Source organism: Ostrinia nubilalis, chromosome 28 (assembly GCF_963855985.1).
Source record: "Ostrinia nubilalis chromosome 28, ilOstNubi1.1, whole genome shotgun sequence".
In the NCBI taxonomy this organism is placed as follows: domain Eukaryota; kingdom Metazoa; phylum Arthropoda; class Insecta; order Lepidoptera; family Crambidae; genus Ostrinia; species Ostrinia nubilalis.
The window spans coordinates 2,292,204-2,315,597 of NC_087115.1; the positions used below are offsets into that span (position 1 = coordinate 2,292,204).

Here is a 23,394-nt window from a genome sequence, read left to right on the forward strand (position 1 = left end):
TAGACCCGTGTCGTTCAAAATTTTGAATACTGTTTCTAAATTTTTTATGTGTAAATCCCTAGTTTCACCAGTTACAATTAGGTCGTCCACGAAAACTGCTACATGGTTTAATTTAAACAAAGAATCCATTACTCTTTGGAATTTATTTGCGGCCGTTTTGATTCCGAACGGTAATCTATTATAAACAAAATTCCCCTTGTGTGTCACGATGGTACATAATTTTTTTGACTCATCATCCAATAAAAGTTGCTGGTATGCGCTTTTCAGGTCAATTTTACTAAACGTCTTACCTCCCCTCAAAGAGGAAAACAAATCCTCAATCCGAGGAAGTGGATATTTGTCATCGGACAGAACTGGATTAACGGTTACTTTAAAATCTCCACAAATTCTAATAGTGCCGTTCTGTTTCCTAACGGGTACAATAGGTGTACCCCAACCGCCTACGTCCTCGACGGGGCTGATGACGCCCTCGGCCTCCAGGCGCGCCAGCTCGGCGTCCACCGCGGGCCGCAGCGCGTGCGGCACGACGCGCGCCCGGCGCCACACGGGCCGCGCGCCCGCGCACACTTGCAAGCTAATGGTGCCGCGATTGAATGTTCCCATTCCCGGGGCGAACACATTACTGTATTTACGTACTATTTCATTTATTACGCTCTCATTGTCATTACCAGACACTTGTGCTATCATGGGCAGTGAAATTTTTAAGTGTCGCATCCATTTTCTACCGATAATGGGTGGACAATTACCATTATCTAAAACATATAATTTCGAAGTAAAAGATTGGTCACTATTAATGACGTTGACTGGCATTATGCCAAGTGGTTTGATTTTTTCGCCACTGTATACAGTCAACACTTTGTTGGATTCGATCAATGGTCTGCCTTTAAACAATCTATTATAAGTATCTTTTGAAATAGCGCTTACCGAGGAACCGCTGTCGATCTGCATGTTCAACATAACACCTTCTACATTCAACTTACAATACCAAGGGCTATCTGATTCCTGTCCATCACTTAATCTATAAAGCGTAGGAGATTCGCCATCCCCCTCCGAATCACTATTTGCCACTTGAAACACTCTTTGGCTCTTTTTATTACGGCACATGTGACTTATATGACCTATTTTATCACACTTGTAACACATTGCACTTTTGAAACCGCACTTATCCGCCGAATGCTGCCGCGATCCGCACCGATAACACCGGTCTCCGCCCGCCTGGGTGCTGCGCTGCGAGCTGGCTCCGCTGCCGCGCCCAGCACTCGCTCGCGCCCCTCGCGCCGCTCCGGCGCCGCCGCCGCCGCCGGACCGCACCGCGTACACGCCGGCGCTGTTGCTAGTTTCGCCGGCCTGGTTCTTGCCACCACCGAGTTTCGCTTCGAGTTCAGCCGCTTCTAATGACGTAGCTAAGGTCACAGCTCTTGTAAAACTGAGCTCCCTTTCAGTCAGTAATCTTTGTCTATATTTTTCGTTCCATAAACCATAGGTGAATTGGTCTCTAAGATTTTCCTCCAATGACTCTTGACCTTTGAATTTGCACGTCATCGCCAGTTTTTTTAAACGCAATAAATATTCGTTCACTGTTTCACTTTGATTTTGCAAACACGCGCGTAATTTCATGCGTTCCGCCATATCACTCGCTTTAGGGTTAATGTGTTTTTCTACGATATCCACTAATTCGTCGAAAGTTTTATTCTCCGGCTCATCAGGGCTACACAAAACCGTCATGAGGTCGTATGTTTCATTTCCCACCAACGTGATTAGATATGAGGTTTGCACGTTCACTTTTATATTGTTCACGGTAAAGAAAGCTTTGATACGTTTTATGTAACTACTCCACGTGTCCGTATTTAAATTAAACTCTTTAATGTTCCCAATTGCACTGGAATTTTGGTCCGCCATTTTGATCCTCGTTGCCAGTGTAGTGTATGTATATCGATATAGGTACTAACTACGGGAGCTAATTGATAACACGGTGGTCCGCGACTGACTGGTTTATTTAGAAAAGAAACGCAGCGCGTCGACACTCGATACAATAAAGATGCGTAGGTATAGCTATAGCATGAATACATCACATTTACCCCAGACTACATCAGGCAACGAATTGGACCAGTGTTATCCGCAGCCTCGCCCGGGTCCGTAGCACGCAAAGCATTGCGAATAGTTCTGTTTGTAGCCATTAGCACGCGGGCATGAAATAGCTGTCAACGTATGTTTAAACTGTCTATCTGTTCCAAATGACATTGGGAACTTTTTGCCCCACTTTTCGAAAAGTAGCGGACACAAACGAAACCTATCACAGATGATACATGCTAATATCCAATGAATTTCCGTGCATTTTTTTTTCTCTCTTATATGGGAATATTGAGAAAATGAAGTTTTAATATTTTATTTTATTTTACATTTAGGTAACATTTTTGACGACCTCGGTGGCGGAGAGGCGCACACACCGGTTTTCAAGGTGTGCCGGGCCAATCCTGAGGTCCCGGGTTCGATTCCCGGCCGGGACAATATAGAAAACGATCTTTTCACATTGTCTCTGGTTTGGGTGTGTTGTGGTTCGTCGTTCCCGATTTCCATAACACAAATGCCTTAGCTACTTATTTTGGGTTGGAGTAATATATGAGATGTTGTCTAATATTTATTTAAGTATTTATAATATTTTATTTATTTATATTATTTTATTTATATTTTTTATTTATTTATATTATTTTATTTACTTTTATTGGTTACTCTGCAATACCAATCAACATAACATATAAAAATATCAAATCATTTTAGACAAATATATTTTCAACTTAGACTCGTCATATCTCAGAATTCCCATATATCACAACATAGCGCATTAAGTGAATATACTTACAAGTATAAAGCTTTGAAATAAAATACATTTCATCTTTGTCCGCCGTGGGGCATTTTCTCATATTAAAGTTCCCAATGTCCTTTCCTAAAATATCTAGTACTAGTAAAAATATCCAAACAAACTAAAATCCTTTTTAGTACTCTGATAGTTTCTATTGAGTTTACTGTTCGAGTTGGTTCCGCAATAACAAATTTACAAAATGCGTCGGTTATCACTAACATTTATAACGCTTGCCCTTTTTATTTTATTCTACAGAATGGACCAAGATAGTCTACGTGGACCATTCGAAAAGGCTCGCTTGGTTTGGGAACAGGGTGCAACATACCTTCCTTATTGCCATGTTCGCCTTTCTTATAAGCACAATGTAAAAAAACTGTTACATATTTACGAATAAATCGTGACATTTTAGGAAACCAAAAATCAGTTTTGATCAATTCTAGGTATACAACGTTTAAATCCTACCGTGCCCTTTTTCGTCATGATGCATTTGAACTAGGTATTTACCACCTAGCTGTTCTGGAGCATCTTATTGAATCTTACCAATTAATGGAAATTACTACAAGACGATTCCCGTATAGTGTTTTTTCGGTAAAACATATCATTTATCAACACAAAATCTTTTGTTATATCGAGGCCTGCCGTACTACTTTTTAACTGATCAAGTATAATTTTTAATTTATCGCCTTGAGACTGAAATTTACTGAGGTTTACTGAGACTTGAAACATTAAATAAATTTAGACACACTTTAAACAAATGGCTATTAGCTAAGTGCTTCTACTCCATAAGAACTCCAAAGGAATAAATGTTGACATTTTAATGTGTATTTTATGAATCATTTGTGTAGTATTATATTCAGTTTAAGTATATAATCTAGACATATAATGGAATCGGAATTAATCACTTCATTGTATTTTTAATTATTTACTAAAATGTGCTTTATTAAGCTAACTATTTTATGATCAAACCAATCTGAAACTTGTATCTGTATGACGACTCAGGGCATCGACGTGACGCATCCTCTCGCCTGGTTTGTATTCAACACTTACTTATATCATAATCTTGAGTAAAAAAATAATCACAACCTTGCGATTCGTAGGATAATATCACGCTTCATTAAAGTAGCTCGCACTACAGTACAGTCAGTTACAATTTTGACATGTTTACCTACTACATGCACACGAAATTTTCGTAACGACATGACTACCGCCAATGTTTCGAGTTCGTAGCTAAGTATGATACATGCTCTTTTCCTTACAAGTAAGTAACGCCGCTAAAGTACATGACAGGTCGTAAAGTTTCATCAGATTTTCGTTGTAATAATATAAGTACCCGCTATTCCTGCTTTGCATGCATCTGTACGTATTTCTGTCGGCAAGGCTGAATCTTATAATGCTAAAACCGGCTTAGTGCAAATACACTTTTTCAGTTCCTCAAAACTGGCGATTTGTTTACTTACTATTCCAAAAGTAGGTATTCCAAACAAGTTTTTTTTTTATTTTGTTTAGATCAGTTAACGGACGGGCTAGTTGTGCGAACTTGTAAATAAATTTTCGAAAATAACTACAAAAACCGATATATTGACGGACCTCATGAACACTTTTGGGTGCTGGAAATTGTGAAACTGCAGTCAACTTTGATTCTGCAGGCTGTAATCCGTGTTGTGAAATTTCATGACCTAAATAGGTGTAGGTACTTTATTTCGTTAAAAGTTAAAAGTTTTTTTTTTATTTAGAACTTTTGCAACACTACCTATTTGTAATATTTGAATTCCTGAATCGACATCTACCGAGGGCAATAAGAGATCATCTAAAAACGCCAGGATTTCGTTTTGAGGACCGTCAGTATTAGATGCTGTTCCGTTTTGGTTAGCGTTCACGAGTTTATTAATAAAAGGCATAAAAACAGCCGGTGAATTGGCTAGACTGAAGGGAACGCGGGCATATTCGAATTGTCCTTGCTTACATATTCGAATTGTCCTTGCTGACATAATAATGAAAGCACTTTTGTGAGAGTCTTCAGGAGACAGTAAAACCTGATGGATACCCTTGTGCCATATCGAGACAAGTAAAATTTACCTTACCGGCTAATTTTGAAATGTGATCTTCCTATATTTTATCGTTACAGTGTTCAGGGCACGATAATCTACGCAAAGCCTGCTGTCGCCGTTCTTTTTCTTTACTAATATTACGGGCGATGCTTAATTAGAATCAGATTCTTTTATAATAATACCGGCATCTAATAATTCCGAAACTTTAAGACTTTAGTATCTCTTGCTCACAATGATAATCTATAAGGTTGTCGATATATGGGCTGATCAGTGGAGAGTTTAATTTTAATTTGAACTAAATCTGTACATCCTATGCCGTTTGTACTACTTGCAAAACTATCTTCATACTGCATTATTAAAGCAATCAAACTACTACGCTCGTTTTCATTTAATTTTCCTATCCTTATATCGGTCAGCGAAACACCACCTATCATAGGGTCGGACTTTTAGTCTACCGATGAGACATAATGTGAATCTAACATATGCGAGGCACTTTTGAGTTGAGACTGGCTTGGCACTTTAAATAAACAGAAATCATAAGATGACATGGCTTGGCTACTGACCTGGCTTACTGTTGGCTCCTCGCAGCTCAAGGCGCGCGTCAGGACTTGACCAGCTATCCACACGACGTCCTTTCCACCAGTGTTCACCACCTTGATGTTATCGTTCGAATCGTGTATATTTCCAAGCTGATCGATTTTCTTCAATCACGTAGATACTTTTTTCTTCTCCGTCTGGGTCAAATTCTGGTATGAGCGATGCAGCACGATGAGCACAGTTTCTTGTTCTAGGTCACGTATCGCCCTGTCCACTTCATTTTCCAAAATATGCTTCAATAATTTTCTTGCCGGGGGTAGTGATAAATCACGGTCATCTTCGTTTTCGTTTTGGTGTGGTTCTCGGTCTGAAGAATTCCATCCAGGTGGCCGGACCTCGTAGCCTCCATCTCCAGGACGATTACGTTTCATATCCCACTTCTGAGTGAAACAGAAGGGAATGGAAACACTTGCTTACAAGTCAACTTTTTATATTTCGCACAGTAATCGGACAGAGTTTCAGCTTAACTTAGTATTCGGTATCGAATGCCCCGGAAAATGAGCTCCTCAGCTATATAATACAAAACCCCCACCCAAATGGTGTGGCCATCGATAACCAACCGGTAGTGACGTCACAGTCTTATAGCGGATGTAGTCAAATGGCGTACTCTGCATTACGGATGTGGCGGCGTTGGCTTGGCGTTGGCTTGGCATTGGCTTGGCATTGGCTTGGCGCTGGCTTGGCGCTGGCTTGGCGCTGGCTTGGCGCTGGCTTAGCGCTGGCTTAGCGCTGGCTTAGCGCTGGCTTGGCGCTGGCTTGGCGAGGCAGGCATAGGCTGGCATACGGTGTTGCGTTACAATACTGTAATAACATAGCCTCTAAATAACATTATACGTATAGGTACAGACGACGGCACGCCAAGTAAAACACTTAGGTTGAATTGCACCACCCACTTTCATGTGTACCTCTGAGATGGGCGTTGTTTTACAAAACCACATCCTGTATGTATAATTTATGCTTTCCAATAATGAATACTTGAGATATAATTTGCAAATAATGAATTTAGGAATTATATGAGGATCCCAATTATTGTCCTTGACTCACTATCCTAGCGTGTGGAGTTTTCATATAGTGGTGATTCGGGATTTCAGCCAGTCTCTACTGTATACCACCCTAAACTGCATCTCAATATCAGGTGCGACTGCGGTCAAATACCTGCCTTGTTCTGCATAAAAGAAAATAATTTTAAGAATAGCCAATATATTGATACTTCGTGTGTAAACATTTCAGATTCTCCCAAGTGGTGAAGCCAGCGTGTCTTGGCGTACCGCCAGGAGTGGGAGAACCCATCATCGCATCAGGCTGGGGCAGAACGGAATTCGGTAAGCATCATCATTAGCAGACCGACGACCTCATAAAGGTAGCAGGAAGGCGCTGGATGCTACTAACCTTTCGATGTGAAAATCATTGGGGGTGGCCTATGTTCAGCAGTGGACGTCTTATGGCTGAAATGATGATGTCATGATCAGCAGGGCTACCGAAACGCTGTAGTTTCAGGTTTACCTGTCACCAATGCCAATGCTGGCATCTGGCTTTGAGATACTATTCTACTCTGGCAGAACCACATGGTTTTTGAAAGTTGTTCTTTACGAGATAGAATCAGAACGAGACCTGAAGTCACTGACATAGCCCGACGAGTTAGCAAGCTAAAGTATCACACCGCCACTCGGGCGATGACGATCGCCGCGAAGGTTTTAGTGGGTATACCCCGTCCTTTTCAGGACGGAGCAGCGCCCTTTTCAGGACGGAGCAACGCCCTTTTCAGGACGGAGCAACGCCCTTTTCAGGACGGAGCAACGCCCTTTTCAGGACGGAGCAGCGCCCTTTTCAGGACGGAGCAACGTCCTTTTCAGGACGGAGCAGCGCCCTTTTCAGGACGGAGCAACGCCCTTTTCAGGACGGAGCAGCGCCCTTTTCAGGACGGAGCAACGCCCTTTTCAGGACGGAGCAACGCCCTTTTCAGGACGGAGCAGCGCCCTTTATAGGACGCAGCAGCGCCCTTTTCAGGACGGAGCAGCGTCCTTTTCAGGATGGAGCAACACCCTTTTCAGGGCGCCAGGAGTCCCACAAACCACCCTGTCCCCCGGCAGTGGTGACGGTGCGCAAAGCATTTCTTGAGCGACAAAAAAAGGACACATTTATTACCTACGGAGAACTGACCGATGTGGCAACAAGGTTATGGAGTGGAGGTCACGTATCGGAAAACGCAGCTTGGGACGTCCACCCACAAGGTGAACCGACGACCTCATAAAGGTTGCTGGATAGAGGCCTCTACTAAGCTATGTGGAAATCAGCCTAGCCTATGTTCAGTTGCTAATTGCTCATAAGATAGGCCACCTTAATTGATATTTATTGTCCGTGGTGGATAATCCTTTCTTAAAGGTTTTAAACCTTTGTTTGTCACCTGTCATCCGCTTTACAATGGAGGGAAGTCGAACCATAATTTCGAACTCCTATGTTCTTCTGATTAATTTCGAACTAAATGACAGTTTAACTTTCCCCCGGGACAAACTTGACCTTCATTGGTTGGGTTTTATGGCGGTCAAGCTGTAGATCCTGGCTACACAGGAGTTGCTGTGGTGGGAACGAGAGGTGGGAATAGATGGTTACGTGGTTGCTGTGGTGGGAACGGATGCAATAAACATATATGACTATGACTATAGTCCCATAGCGTATGTTCAGCAGTAGACGCCCTGTGGCTGAAATGATGATGAAGTGCGTAGATGCCGTATCTTCCCTCTTTGATTTAGTCTATGACTATTATACCTAATATGCTTTATTTCCAGGAGGCACCCAATCTGAAGAATTACGAAGTGTATCCGTCCCCATCTGGGATATATCCGAATGCGGCCGAGTCCTCGGCACCTCTCGGAAACTACCCAACGGACCGTCTTCCGACAGCCAGGTCTGTGCTGGGGAAAAACAAGGCGGGAAGGACACTTGTCAGGTTAGTAGAATCTTCTAAATAATCTAAATATATAAAAGGAGAAACTGACTGACTTAGTGACGTATCAACGCACAGCCTAAACGGCTAAACGTAGGCACTTGGAATTTGGAAGGGACGTAGCTTAGGTACCGTAGAGATGCACTAAGAAAGGAATTCCCGAAATTCCCACGGGAACGGGAATTACCGGGAAAATCCTTTTGTATGAAAAATCTAAACCGATTAAGTTAGACGCTTGAAAGGCATGCAGGTACCTTAGTAAACTTAAAGCTTAGTTACACCAAGATATTGCAAAATTCCCACGGGAACGGGTTTAGCGAAAAAAAAACATTTGTATGAAAAAATCTAAACCGCGTAAGATAGATGAAGGGGGTAAAACGGGATCCACGCGTACGAAGTCGCGGGCGGCCGCTAGTATATCTATATCTATTAAAGCGAAAGGTCACTGATTGACTCACTCACTCATCACGAAATCTCAGAAACTACAAGTGCTAGACCTCTCAAATTTTGCATGGGGGTTCCTTTTAGAACGTAGGTGCTCACTAAGAACGGTATTTACGAAACTCCACCCTTAAGGGGGTAAAACGGGATCCACGGGATACATGGCGTGATAACCGCTTATCGCGGCGAGCATCTTAGGCCTACAGGTCACGATTCATTATTGGTTGAAGTCAACTACCAAAGAAAATATTCAGAGCGAAGCGATTACGAGGGAGGACCCTATCAAACTTTATGAAGTCGGTCAAACCCAACTACATCAAAGCTTACTACTATCATATATCATAATAACCAAATCATTGTTGTTGCAGGGTGATTCCGGTGGCCCAGCTCAAATCCAAGATGGCTGCGTGTGGAGAGTGGTTGCTGTCACGTCACTCGGAAGATCCTGTGGAGCTCCAAATACACCAGCTCTGTATGCTACCCTCCATCGAGCCTTCATAGCTGCCCAGGTCTTCGGCAAAGCCCCTGACACAACCAACCATAATAGTGACAGAAACGAGAATAATAATAACCCTCGACCCCCTGTTAATAACAACTGGAATAATAACAATAATCGTGAAAACACAAATAATAACAGAACTCCTCGACCCCCTGTTGGTAATAATAATGATAATCGTGAAAATACAAATAATAATCAAGCGTGGAATACAAACCAGCAAAATAGTAATCACAACGGAAACGATGGTCTTATTAGCAATCAAAATTGGGGTAACAGCCAGACAACAAATAAGTTTAATAATCCAGACTGGAATGCAAATAATAATGATTATACAAATAATAATCAAAACAGTCAAAATAATGGCGGTTATAGTATTGTAACGGACAGTAGTAATTATGGAAATAATAATAGGCAGCAGTTTAATAATGATAGATTAGTCAATAATGATTATAATGTAAATAATGATCACAAAATAGTGTATCCAGAAGTTAGTGGATATAATCAAGGAAACATAAATAATAATAATAATTATGGCATTAATTCCTACACTACTCACAGGCCTAGTCAGAACGGGGGTTGGTGGTCTGGTTATGATTATTAAAACATAATAAATAAATCGGTATATAAAAACCCATGACAATCAGTAGCACAAAAAAAAACAAGAAGAAAGTAAAAACACGAGATTTTAATACATCCGGCTAAAACTACTACAATAATTATTATTAAGAGGGGACGTTTCGCACATTCATGCGAACGAATTTTATGCAAATCGACCACTAAGCCGGTTTCATAGCATTTTTTGTTAAAATGACGTTATAATAATGTCAAATAAATGAGATTATTATTTTATTGTATATATATTGAATATTGTTATTAATAAAGGACGTATTACTTTAATCATTTAATTTTATTTCACTTTTATTCACAAAATCATTGCATACTTTCTACACGTGTATAATTATAAAAAAATCTACAATAACTTTGTCGACATTCTCAAATAGGTGTATTATTTTCGTTTATGATTAAAATGTATTGAATTTCATTTACACGAGAAGTTTGAATTTTGTTAACACATGTGGCAGTGTACGAAAATATTATTACGATATTATTGTTTTAAACTTTCATGGTCACTAAAATAATAATTATTACTATTACTCCGTGACCATGGCGCTTGCAACAGTGCCGAAATTACGTAAACTCAAAATTAAGGTAGATGGTAGCAAAGCAATCCCGTCAGTAATAATAATAAATTATTACGAATTCGTAAAATATCACAAAAAATTGTGTGTTAAAACACTTCTTCTACAATTTGTAGGCCTGAGAACTTATTTATATTTATTTTATCACTGTTACGGAATTTTTGCAACAAAAAAACTTGTCATTTTTTTTAACGAACGTTTCATTGGTTTCTTTTTAACAAGAGAATGTCCCTGCTTCCAGGAAATGAGCGTCATACTTAACGCTTAAATGATTTGATTTGATTTGAACGTCAGGTCTCTTGCCGTCGTCACGGAATATGCTGTTATGCTCTAAAACTGCTGGCAGATTGTCGGCGACAAGAGCTCTGCGGATGACGTCATTAATGCAGGCGTGTCGGTAGACTCGACCAGCGCTCATTTGGCATGAAAGGCCATGGTGTCCTAACTCACCGACGCGAGTACCGCAACGACAGCGATTTGTCTTGACGCCAAGTCGTGAGTGAAATCGCAAGAGACAGTGTTCCTGTCAAGCAGAGTCCCAATATTAGCAGAAGAAAGAGCATGTAGCCAGTAACCAGACTCTGCCTGAAAGACCGCTAGTAGGCGAGCACGCTCAGCAGCATTTTCAGAGGAAGCCAATAGATCACTCTGAAAACGGAAACAAGCGGCTCGTCCCACTGCCTCTGAGACGATAAAGAGGTTGGTGAATCGACTCCCGGGCATGCCCTAAGTATCCATAGTCCAATATTCATAGTTACTGAACTTAAAATGATCGCCAATATCGATTTTGAATTTAACTATCAATATTTATGCCATAGGTAGCCTAGAAAGAAAAACTAGTTAATACAAATTATAATAGTAATATAACTTTTTATTGCCTCTGTTTTAATAAAATAAATATATATAATGATATCTGACACCAAAAATATATTGTTTTTATTATTTGTTTTTAACAGTTATTTTCGGGGATGCACTGGCCATCCTTCTTTTCTAGAATATAACCCGGTTTGCAGACGCATTGTCTAGGCAAACACGCGAAATTGCAGATTTCATCAGGTATCTTCTTCTGGCATGTTGGCTGGCAGTTCGAAGGACATTCAACGTATACCGCGTTCGGATCCCCGTCGGGACAAGGTACATCTGAAATTATAAATAAAAATTCCCACATTAGTTTTGGTGAAAAGGAGTTGGACTGGTCGACTTGACATCAGAGGAACGCGGGTAGGTAGGTATATGAACTCGCCGCTGCTGGACTATTGTGGTGTAGTGAACTCACTTGTACATACACAAGCATACTTACTTAATTAGCCTTTGTCCACAAAATATTTTGTGCCTAAGCACGTGCTAATACGAGGGGTTAACGGGACGGTTTAAAAAATCTTGAACTCGGATTGAATAAGTATTTTTGAGCGTTTCACAATACCTACTAGATTTATGATAAACATAAATATTAATATGGTTTTATTATTAACAGATCTATTTATAAACTTACCATCACCTGCCACCATTATGGCGCCTACTCCGATCTGAAAATTAGCATTTATAACAATCATTAACAAAATAATAAGAAATTCTTCGATATTTTTAAATTTTACTAGCCGTTTTCATAAATTTCTAAATGAAGTATAATATGAATATTGAAGAAACAATCCGCAATTTCATCTATATCTATACTTCTATACTAATATTATAAAGCTGAAGAGTTTGTTTGTTTGTTTGGTTGAACGCGCTAATCTCAGGAACTACTGGACCGATTTGAAAAATTCTTTTTGTGTTGGATAGCCCGTTAGTTCCTGAAGGCTTTAGGCTATATATCATCACGCTAAGACCAATAGGAGCGGAACACCAATGAAGAATGTTTCAAATCAGTGATTTTTTTCCTTTTGAGAGCTGACGCTGCGTAAACGGTTAAAGTTTCGCAAAAATCATGTATGACAGGATTGTTCCCCTTTAAAAGTTCTAAAAAAAAGTCCGCGATAGTATATGTCTATCTTTTAAGGTTGGCTCATAGTAACCCTTTTTATGCAAAAAGAAATCTGTTTTATATTAATGCATTATTTGCGGAGGTTTTTTCATAAACATGATATTAATCCTTATCCAAATAAATAAGTTATTCATCACAAGTATTTAATTTTAAACATACTTGGCCTTTACACCATTCGATTTTAATAAATATCTTAGGAGATATCGCAGTTTTAAAATATCATCGCAGCAAAATAATGATCAAGTACTGCGCGCGCCACTGATGGATCAATGCACAGCCTAAATCGCTAATCGTAGAGACCTGAAACTTGGACGGTGTGTTCTTTGTAAGACGTAAGTATCTGATAAGAAAGGATTTTCCAAAATTCTACCCCTAAGGAGGTAAAAAGGGGTGGCAAAGTTTGTATGGGATAACGAGATTCCTTCGTTCAATCTACTTCAAAGGACAATGGGCAAAATGGTACCCGGCTCCAATAGATATGAGTCTAGTATCGTTTGAAAGGTCTTACCAAGATGAACAACTTTTACTATGACCACCAGCCTCAGATCTGGTTGTGTACGAAGATATACATACTTTTTTGCAGAATGGTACCCGGCTCCAATAGTAATGTTTGTAGTGTCATTTGAAAGGTCTTACCAAGACGAACAACATTTACTATAGCCACCAGCCTCAGATCTGGTTGCGTTCGAAGATAAAGATACTTTTTGTGTAACCTAAGTATCATACAGTATGAAGGGGGACGCGCTCGGGGCAGGGCACCGACGAGATGGTCGGACGCGGTGAGGAAGACGGTGGGCGGGAGTTTGCATCGTGCGGTCCACACAGCTTATGACCGCAGTCTGTGGAGGAACACTATCTGTGGTCGCGATCCTCATCAGTGAGGGAGGAAGAGACCGAGGAAGAAAAAGAAGAAGTATCATACGTGTCCATCGTATGGTACTTAGGTTATGCGAGTCAGGAAGGGTTTACTGTTCCAGCATATTATTGATGGGGATGATTGTGAAATAAATATTTTTATTTAAAGAAGTACTACCCCCTTATTAATAAAAAGTTACACCTAGGAAGAACCTTGGATTAAAATGACATTTCCATACCAAATAACAATTTAAGCCAGAGTTCAACTAGGGTGTAACTTTTATTAATAAAGGGGTTAAAGTTTTATTTCTTCTTAAGGGTTTTATTATGGGTTGCTAAAGCGAATAAACCCACAAGACCCAACAAGTCCACCCACAAGATGGACCGACGACCTCACAAAGGTAGCGGGAAGGCGCAGGATGCAGGCCTCCACCAACCGACCATTGTGGAAATCATTGGGGGAGGCCTATGTTCAACTGGACGTCCTATGGCTAAAATGATCACGATGATGATGATGAAAGCGAATAAAGGTCTAATAGCTTGGGTAGTTCATCGTAGGTATAATCCTTTCCTTTTCAATACTTCTTTTAGTTATATTAATAGATCGTAGTCATAATACATACTCGTATACATGGATGATTGTGTTATACTTTCATTATAATACTTAGTGGAATTACTGCTTTCAAAACGTGAATTAGATCTGGCCCCATAGCAGAAATTTTCCTACATCTAAAGGCCTTTTAAAATATATATTGGTTATGGCTATTGGAGCGGGTACCACTTTCCATACATTTGTGCCCATCATCCTTTCGCATAAGCATTCTATAACAGAATTAATGGAAGATGTGTTTCGTATTTTAGTGAAATGCACCCCCTAACTATGTTAAAAAGGGGTAGAAAGTTATTTTAGTGGTGATTTGCTTCAAAGTTGATATTAATTACCTACTCATTAGTGCATTTTTTTTACAATCATGTCATGTTACAGACTATCATACTCTAGGGGCCTCCACTTAACCTCGGAGTGGGTGCCCGCTGCGTGCGCTCGCCTAACAATGCATAGTAATGCATGACGGTCATGCCGCGGGCACCTGCTTGCGCTGTAATACAAAAACTCATTTTCGCGCGAGAGTTTTGGCGGAGGCCCTTGAGTTCGTGGGAGTAGACTTGAGGAAAAGCTCCTTCTCCCACGGCCAGTGGCATGCTAGAAGCTTGGTAATTCTAGCACCCGTAGGAAAATAAAAAAAAAGTTTACCAATAATACTGCGGTAGGTGTAGTTTTCGATTTCGTAGTAAAAAGATAATACCACCGAGTAACTTTCACCGGATCAAAGGCCGAGCTGCATATTCATAAAATATAAGAAAAATTTATTTTCATGTTTATTTAACCTTTAAGATTTTTATATTTTATAAGTATTCAAACATTTAGATAATAACGTTAAAAACATTTAAAAATCGTATGAGAACGTTTTCGACTTCTCCGCGGACGAAGTCGCGGGCAAAAGCTATTTGTAAAATAATTAGACTAAATTATTAAAAGTGCCTACCCAAAGTCATTATTCCACGCGGACGAAGTCGCGGGCACAGCTAGTAAATCATAAAGTAAAGAGAGAGTAAATTCTTTCACTATTAGAATTCTGTTATTTCTGATTAACATAGGCGGTACGAAGTTCGCCGTGTCAGCTAGTTACCTACATATAAATGGTATGCGTTTAGATAATAAAATATCTTGGATATTACCAAGGCCAAAAGAGTGAAGACAATCGATGTTTTCATCTTCCAGATGTTTTTTCAAGCCAGTTACACACACACCTGCACCTTGTATAATGGTAAATTATAACCATTTATTATTCCTTTTATAGTTGAGTACAGTCACATCATTGTCAAACAGTAAATATTAAAAGAATACATACAGAATAAGCACACGTTTGTTTTTTTAAACGACTTTAAATAAAAATGGTGAGTTGGAATCTGTTTTACATACCTATACTAGCTAGTGTTTGCCCGCGGCGTTACATGGGACAACAAATTAGTGTTATTAATATAAATGCGAAAGTTTGGATGTCTGGATGTTTGTTAGGTACTCTTTCACGCAAAAACTACTGAACGGATTTTAATGAAACTTGTACAGTTTCATTATTATTGTTTATAACCCAGAATAACATTTGGCTATACTTTATGACGATCTGTGACAAACGAATTTTCACGCGGGTAAAGCCACCGCGTAAAGGTAGCAGGGAAGCGCTGGACGCAGACCGCTACCAATCGATCAACGTGAAAAGCATTGGGGGAGGCCTATGTTCAGCAGTGGACGTCCTATGGCTGAAATGATGATGATGATGATGATGATGATGCCGCCGCGGGCAAAAGCTACTCATTAATATTGTAATAAAATCTATATTATAATGAAAAATTGTTTAATAGTGCTTAATAAAGAAAAGAATGGAATGGAAAACCTTAATAATTTAGAACGTTAATGAATCATGGGCAAAAGATACATCTGATGTAGCCTTCTGGGAAACGACCCAGGACCACAATACCTACCTACTTAGTTACAGAACCTCTAGTCGATAGAGTTCAACTTATTAATGAAAACAGGAATAATAATACTGTTAGGAATTGGGATAAAAAGGAGTAAAAATGATACCCGGGCTCAGGGAAAGGGCTATATTAAGGAATAAGGGAACATACAGGAATACAGGGTATCGAAGGCACCGACAGATGACAAGAAGCCAAACCATAGACAAAAATAAAATTATAAAAACATAGACTTAAAAGGAGGCCGTTCGTAAGGACACCGCCCGTCGTCTGCCTGATGGACAGTTCGAAGTTGGTTTGCTTTGGCAATCTGATGACCATGAAATTCCTAATAGTTACCCTTTAGCTCTATCACGATTCAATAGTTTGGAAAAACGGTTCCAAAAGGATGAAGCCTACGCTGCTCTTTACAGGGAAAACATTCACGCTATGATTGATAAAGGCTATGCGGAGCCATGTGCCATGACCACTGACTCTTCAAGGGAGTGGTACCTTCCCCATTTCGGAGTCGTGAACCCTAATAAGCCCGGTAAGTTACGGGTTGTCCATGATGCTGCTGCCTGTGTCCAGGGAACTAGTCTTAATTCCCTTTTATTGAGTGGTCCTGATCTATTGTCGTCGCTCATTGATATAATTTACCGGTTTCGAGAAGATGAGGTTGCCATGACAGCTGATATCAGGGAGATGTTTCCTCAAATTAAGATTAGATCCCAGGACAGGGATGCACAGCGTTTCTTGTGGCGTGATTCTCCCAATTTGCCGATCTCAATATTTCGTATGTCTTCTATGATCTTCGGCGCTGCATCCAGCCCGTTTACAGCACTTTATATTAAAAACAAAAATGCAGAGGAGAATCGAAATTCATTCCCTGAAGCCGCTCATGCTATCGTCCACGACACTTATATGGACGATTATATAGGTAGTGTAGACCAAGTTGAAAAAGCGGCTCACTTAGCAAAAGATATTGTGGATGTACAAAAGCGAGCTCATTTTGAAGTTCGTGGTTGGGTATCGAGTAAACCTGAGGCTCTCGCTCTTGTGCCTTCCGAACTTAAGCTTGTAAATAATACTTCTGTAGATATTAGTAATCATCAGCAAAGCGTGCGTACACTTGGCCTTATTTGGTACCCCATATCTGATCAGCTCGGTTTTAATACCGCTGCTTTAAAACCTTTCGCTTTGCCATCTAAAATCACTAAACGCAACGCGCTTTCCGTACTAATGCGTGTATTTGACCCACTTGGTATGCTTGCTCCAATCACTATTAGAGGTCGCATCATTTTCCAAGTATTGTGGCGTAGAAAAGTAGAATGGGACGAAGCTCTGCCTCAGGATTTGCTTTCTCAGTGGATGGCTTGGCTTTCATTAATGTCATCGGCTGTTGAGCTTCGTATTCCTCGTTGGCATTCCAGGGTAGCTAAGTTGCTAGAGCGCGAATTGCATGTATTTTGTGATGCCAGTGAGCATGCTTATGTTGCGGTAGCTTATTGGCGCCCACTTTTTGCTGATAATCAAATTCAGCTCTCATTCATATGTAGCAAATCAAAAGTTTCACCGTTAGCCCCTACAACGATTTCTCGCTTAGAATTACAAGCTGCTATGGTTGCTGCTCGCTTAGCTTCATCAATATGTGAAGCTCACAAGTACAAGCCAGTGCGCAGGTTTTTTTGGACGGACTCAAAGAATGTTCTTGCTTGGCTACGAAGTGACGCGCGGTCATATCTTCCTTTTGTTGCGCACCGCCTGGCAGATATTTTGGAGCTTTCCACCATTGATGAGTGGCGTTGGGTTCCAACTGTGTTGAATGTCGCTGACGATGCCACACGTCCTAACTCAAATACTCCCCTTCCTAACAGTAGATGGATTGAAGGTCCAGAGTTCTTGAAAGCCCCGTCTAGTGACTGGCCTGTTGAAATTTCTACCAGTGGGCACTTTAACACTGACGAGCTAAAACCAAGCGCTAGAATTAACCTCATTAACGTAGGTCATATTTCAACCACATCCATTATTCCATCTGTCATACCTTTGTGTGCGGATCCGTTCCGCTTCAGCCAATGGCTGCGTTTGCTCCGCTCTACAGCGCGCGCGCATTTGTACATCAGGAGCTTGAAAGGTAGAGCTAGTGTGTGCGCCTCAACCTCCCACGCTCCTGGCTCTGTTAGCTCTACTAAACTTATGCCGCTGTCTGCCGATGATATGTACATCGCCCGGTCTCACATCTTTCTCCAGGCCCAAGTGGACTCCTTTCAAGAAGAAATGGCTGCTATACGCCAAGGTTTGCCCATTCCTCGGCAAAGCAAGCTGAAAAAGCTTCATGTGGTCCTTGGGGAGGACGGCCTACTGAGACTCTCAGGGCGTGTGGGAGTAATTACCGGCGTGCCAGATGCAATGAATTTTCCTATTATCTTGGATGGAACTCATCAAGCCGTGCGACTACTAATTGAGCACGAGCACCGTCGACTAGCCCATGGCAATAATGAAACCGTCGTGAACGAGCTACGCCAGGAGTTTTTCATCTTAAACCTTAGAAGCACCGTCAGATCTGTGGGGCACAGGTGTCAATTTTGCCGTATCAGGAAAGCAACCGCTGTGATTCCTCCTATGGGAAATCTACCTGCTTCCCGTCTAACCCACCATTGTCGTCCTTTCACGTGTGTTGGACTAGATTACTTCGGCCCCGTCCAGGTGACGAGTGGCAGGCGGCACGAAAAACGGTATGTCGCCTTGTTTACGTGCCTGACGACCCGGGCAGTTCATTTGGAAGTTGTGCACGATCTGTCAACTGACGCCGCGATAATGGCTTTACGTCGGTTTGTAGCCCGTCGAGGCACGCCTAAGGAGATCTGGTCGGATAATGGAACTAGCTTTGTTGGAGCGACGAAATTCCTTCGCGAGCTCTACGGTCCAAAATTGAACGACTTCACTGTGAACAACGGAATAGAATGGCGTTTCATACCGCCTTCGGCGCCCTCAATGGGCGGAGCTTGGGAGCGCTTAGTGCGTTCCGTTAAAACGGCCCTTAAAGTGATCCTCAAGGACAGAGCCCCTAAAGAACCGATATTCACCACCCTTCTCGTTGAGGCGGAGGCAATCGTGAATTCAAGGCCACTAACGCACGTTTCGGTTGGACAAGAAGGTAACGAAGCTCTCACACCATTTCATTTTCTGATCGGGACTTCCTCAACGGGAAACCATCATGTTGGCGCCGTCCCTCAAGACTTGTATGGTAGAACCGCTTGGAGGAAGACTGTGAGACTGGCGGATCTCTTTTGGCAGAGGTGGCTGAAAGAATACCTTCCAACCCTCGTTCCTCGGCGCAGCGGCAGCGAGGTTGAAGGAACCCCTCTCAGTGTGGGTGACCTCGTCCTTATTGTTGACGGGAATTTGCCGCGGGGAACTTGGCCCAGAGGTCGAGTAAAGAAACTGTTTCCGGGTGGAGATAAAATCAAATCAAAATCAAAATCAAAAAATATTTATTCAGTTTAGACCACAAGTGGCACTTATGAACGTCAATAGAAAATAATAAAAAAAGAAAAGGTAGCCCTTATGGGGCACTTTACATGTCTCCTTATCTTTTGGGCCCTACCAGCGCTTCGAGACAAACATATGGCAAGTGCTGAGAAGAAACGCCGGAACAAACTCAGTCACCACTTATTGCCAGGAATTATCTAACGGTAAGAATAGTCAAATTTAAGTACATCAAATATGTGCAGACTGAACTGACCACGCATCCTTGTCATCAATATAGTCTCGAACCTTGTAGTACCCTTTGGACATAAGGGTATTTTTTATATGTATCTTAAATTTGTTTATTGGCAATTCGACAAGGTTGTGTGGTATTTTGTTAAATATGGTAATACATTTCCCCAAGAATGAATTACCTATCTTATGCAACCTAAATGATGGAACAGCAAGTTTATTCTTATGTCTCGTGTTAAATGAGTGGACGTCACTTTTCTTAGTAAATAAATGTATATGTTTACGGACATACATAATGTTATCAAATATGTATTGCGAAGCCACAGTCAATATATTGATTTCTTTAAAAACTTCTCTAAGCGAGTCACGTGGTTTAAGACCGTATATTGCCCGAACAGCTCTTTTCTGTAAAATGAAAATTGATTCTATGTCTGCTGCTGAGCCCCACAGTAAAAGACCATAAGACATAATACTATGAAAATAACTAAAATATACAAGCCTTGCTGTTTCAACATCAGTCAAGTTTCTGATCTTTCTCACCGCAAAGGCAGCTGAACTAAGTCTTCCCGCCAAGGCAGCAATATGGGGGCCCCATTGTAATTTACAGTCTAGGGTAATACCTAGAAAGACAGTAGAGTTTATCAGTTCAATGCGTTCATTATTTACTGTAATATTAGTATTAACTTGTTTGACATTAGGCATAGTGAATTTTAAACATTTAGTTTTTTTTGCGTTTAATAGCAAATTATTAGTTGTAAACCAGTCTAATACTTTGGAAAGAGCATTATTCACGTCGTCAAATATTTCCTGACGCCTGTCAGTTTTAAAAATTAAAGAAGTGTCATCAGCAAATAATACTATCTCACAAAGGTCCTTTGAATAAAAAGGTAGATCATTTATATAAATCAGAAAGAGCAATGGTCCCAGTATTGAGCCTTGGGGCACTCCCATTTTTAGGGGGGCGCCCGAAGAGTTAGTTCCGTGAATATTTACTTTTTGTAATCTGTCTGAGAGGTAAGAGTGTAATAGGCTTAAGGCCTTGCCTGATACGCCATAATGTTCTAGCTTAAATAACAGAGTTTGATGATCAACACAGTCAAACGCCTTCGATAAGTCACAAAATACACCAATAGCATCCTTTTTCTCCTGCCAAGCATCGAAAATGTGTTTGATAAGAGCAACCCCTGCATCGGTCGTACTTTTCCCTTTTGTGAACCCATATTGTTTTTCATGAAACAGTTTATTTAAGTTAAAATGAGACAGTAGTTGATTGAAAATAATTTTTTCAAATATTTTACTGAGCGCAGGTAGTATCGATATAGGTCTAAAGTTGGATGGGTCACTTTTGTCTCCTGCTTTAAATAATGGTATGATTTTACTATGTTTCATCAGGGTAGGGAACTGACCTTCGTTAATACATTCATTAAAGATATGAGCTAAATGGGGAGCTATAAGAGGAATGATGGGTTTTATTATGTCTGTTGATATGCCCCATATATCCTCTGTCTTTTTTATATTTAGTTCTTTGAAAGTTTTTATAATAACTATAACGTTGTTAGAGTGGCCGAGGTCTCCACAGCGGGAGGGGTGTTACGAAGACCGTTAAGAAAACTTGTTCGGTTGCCTGTCTGAAGGCCGTTGTATATACATATGTACATCCCATTTTAAGGCCGGTCGTATCAACACAGAATAAGTAATAACTAGTACAGGTACAGAAGGATTACTCCGCAAGACGATTTAAATAAATGCGAGTCTTGCTGCGACGCGATACAGTGGAATTCAGCTCGCACAGCACTACGTACCTACAATTTTATTCACCTACAAGTTTTTTCTCTTTCTATCGCGTGCCTCTGAACTCTTCTTACGCTGTTAGGGTTGCTGTCTAGTGAAAAAAATAATTAATCTACTTATATGTCATGAGGTACGTACCTCATGACACGTATGTATGTAAGTACGCATTCATTATGGAAAACCTTGGGAGAGGCCTTTGTCAGCAGTGGACGTCATTTGGCTGAAACGAACGAACGCATTCTGAGCAGTAGTCATGGTAGGTTAGGTTCCTATACTATCCTAAGAATTATTGATTACCTACATGGCCAACATACCTTTCAGCATCTTTGGGAAGCGAAAAAAAAGATAAATCCGGTAGATTTCAACGCCCAAACACCCGAACGCCGCACAATATTTCTTTCTCTTTATGTCCATTATTAAATAATACTTCGATCATAGAATTTACTACAACGCACGCCAGCGTCCTGACGGGCGCGCGCGACACTCGACTGATATAATACCCGCCGGCGGGGCGCTTCGCTGTAGGTAATTATCGGATGTACCGCGCGGAGTGAGCCAGGCCTGGTATCAATCTCTCCCGCTCTCACTCCTTTCCTTTGATACTCGTATTCTATCATTGTTGAGAGAGACGGAGAGATGTTACGAACGGCCTCCTTTTAAGTCTATGTTTTTATAATTTTATTTTTTTCTATGGTTTGCTTCTTGTCATCTGGCTGTCGCTTCGATACCCTGTATTCCTGTATGTTCCCTTATTCCTTAATATAGCCCTTTCCCTGAGCCCGGGTATCATTTTTACTCCTTTTTATCCCAATTCCTAACAAATACAAATAATAATAATAATAGAACCGGGCCTCTGCACCGTGACGACCCATTTTTTGATAATGTATAAAATAAATGGAATACCTAATGTAATATTTTTTTAAATCTTTTCAGTAATTTCGGAGCCTTTTTCAATGCAAACAAACAATCAAATCTTTCCTCATTAATAAAGAAGTAGAAAAATAAAGTTGGACTCAGTTGTTTCAATAAAATACGTTTTTATTATTACTAGGTAAGTAAATTACACGTGGATGTCGTAAAGAACACAGTGTTTATTAATAATAACAGAAACTGAAGCAATGATTTCATAAGATTTTGAAATAATATGCTGAGATAAATAAAACAAAGGCTGACAAAGGTGACTGAGTTTCTTCCGCCACTTCTTCTCAGCATCAGCCCATGATTGTTGTACCGAAGTGGTGGTAGGGCAAGCTATAATTGGGACGTGTATAAGTGCCCTGGAAAGGGCCTATGTATTGAATAAACTATTTCATTTAATTTTATTTCACAATGAAGACTTAAAAACACATTAAAAAGGGTTTTTATTTAAAAAAAGTAAAGAAGTTTTAATCATCATATTTTTTTCTGTTTCTTATCTCTATTAGTTAACTAGCATTGCCTGCGACTTCGTATGCATAAACATAGTTTTCATATTTCCCGTTTTTGCAACATTTTTCTTTACTGCTCCGCCCCTATTGGCTGTAGGGCGTAGGATTGTATACAGTCAAAATTGTGTAAAAAAAATAGTGAAGCAGCAAATTGAACGCACAGCGTTGAATAGAGCTCGAGTGTCACCCTGTGATACCTGATAGTAATGTTTGTGAATACGGGTCTGTCTGAGTGAATCTGCTACGAGCTTAAAGCCTTCCTCTATAAATGGGCTATCCTTTAAAAATCATAAGCTTATCATATCACTGTTATTCTGATAGAGTTTTTTAATCCTGGCTTGTGTCGGTGCAAGACCAATACAAACTAACTAATCAGTCTTACTTTAAGCCGCTTACTTATCGAGGATAGGCGTTTTAAATTAATGATAATAGTATAGCCAAAAATTACTATTAGTAAATCTAGATATCTCATGCCGGATTTTTGTCACTGCTTTGCACTGGTTGTACTAAGATTA

At 40.5% G+C, this 23,394-nt stretch overlaps 2 protein-coding genes and 1 long non-coding RNA gene across 3 annotated transcripts in view; 2 read left to right on the forward strand and 1 right to left on the reverse strand.

Annotated features, from left to right (window-relative positions):
• The window catches only part of LOC135085338 (uncharacterized), a 36,941-nt gene extending 26,672 nt beyond the window's left edge, over window positions 1-10,269 (forward strand). The window contains exons 7-9 of the mRNA XM_063980115.1: window positions 6,736-6,827; window positions 8,292-8,452; window positions 9,259-10,269. Of these exons, the coding sequence (XP_063836185.1) occupies window positions 6,736-6,827; window positions 8,292-8,452; window positions 9,259-9,990 (985 nt within the window). The 3' untranslated portion in view covers window positions 9,991-10,269. The remainder of the gene's footprint in view (window positions 1-6,735; window positions 6,828-8,291; window positions 8,453-9,258) is intronic.
• A 1,163-nt stretch (window positions 10,270-11,432) lies between these two features.
• Window positions 11,433-15,272, reverse strand: LOC135085361 (uncharacterized). Its single transcript, XR_010260082.1, has 3 exons — window positions 15,165-15,272; window positions 12,081-12,114; window positions 11,433-11,728 (listed from the first exon to the last, which is right to left on the reverse strand). It is a non-coding gene; the product is annotated as an uncharacterized LOC135085361 (long non-coding RNA).
• A 4,141-nt stretch (window positions 15,273-19,413) lies between these two features.
• Window positions 19,414-23,394, forward strand: part of LOC135085353 (uncharacterized) — a 46,287-nt gene continuing 42,306 nt past the window's right edge. The window contains exon 1 of the mRNA XM_063980142.1: window positions 19,414-19,636. The gene's annotated coding sequence lies outside the window, so the exon portion shown is untranslated. The remainder of the gene's footprint in view (window positions 19,637-23,394) is intronic.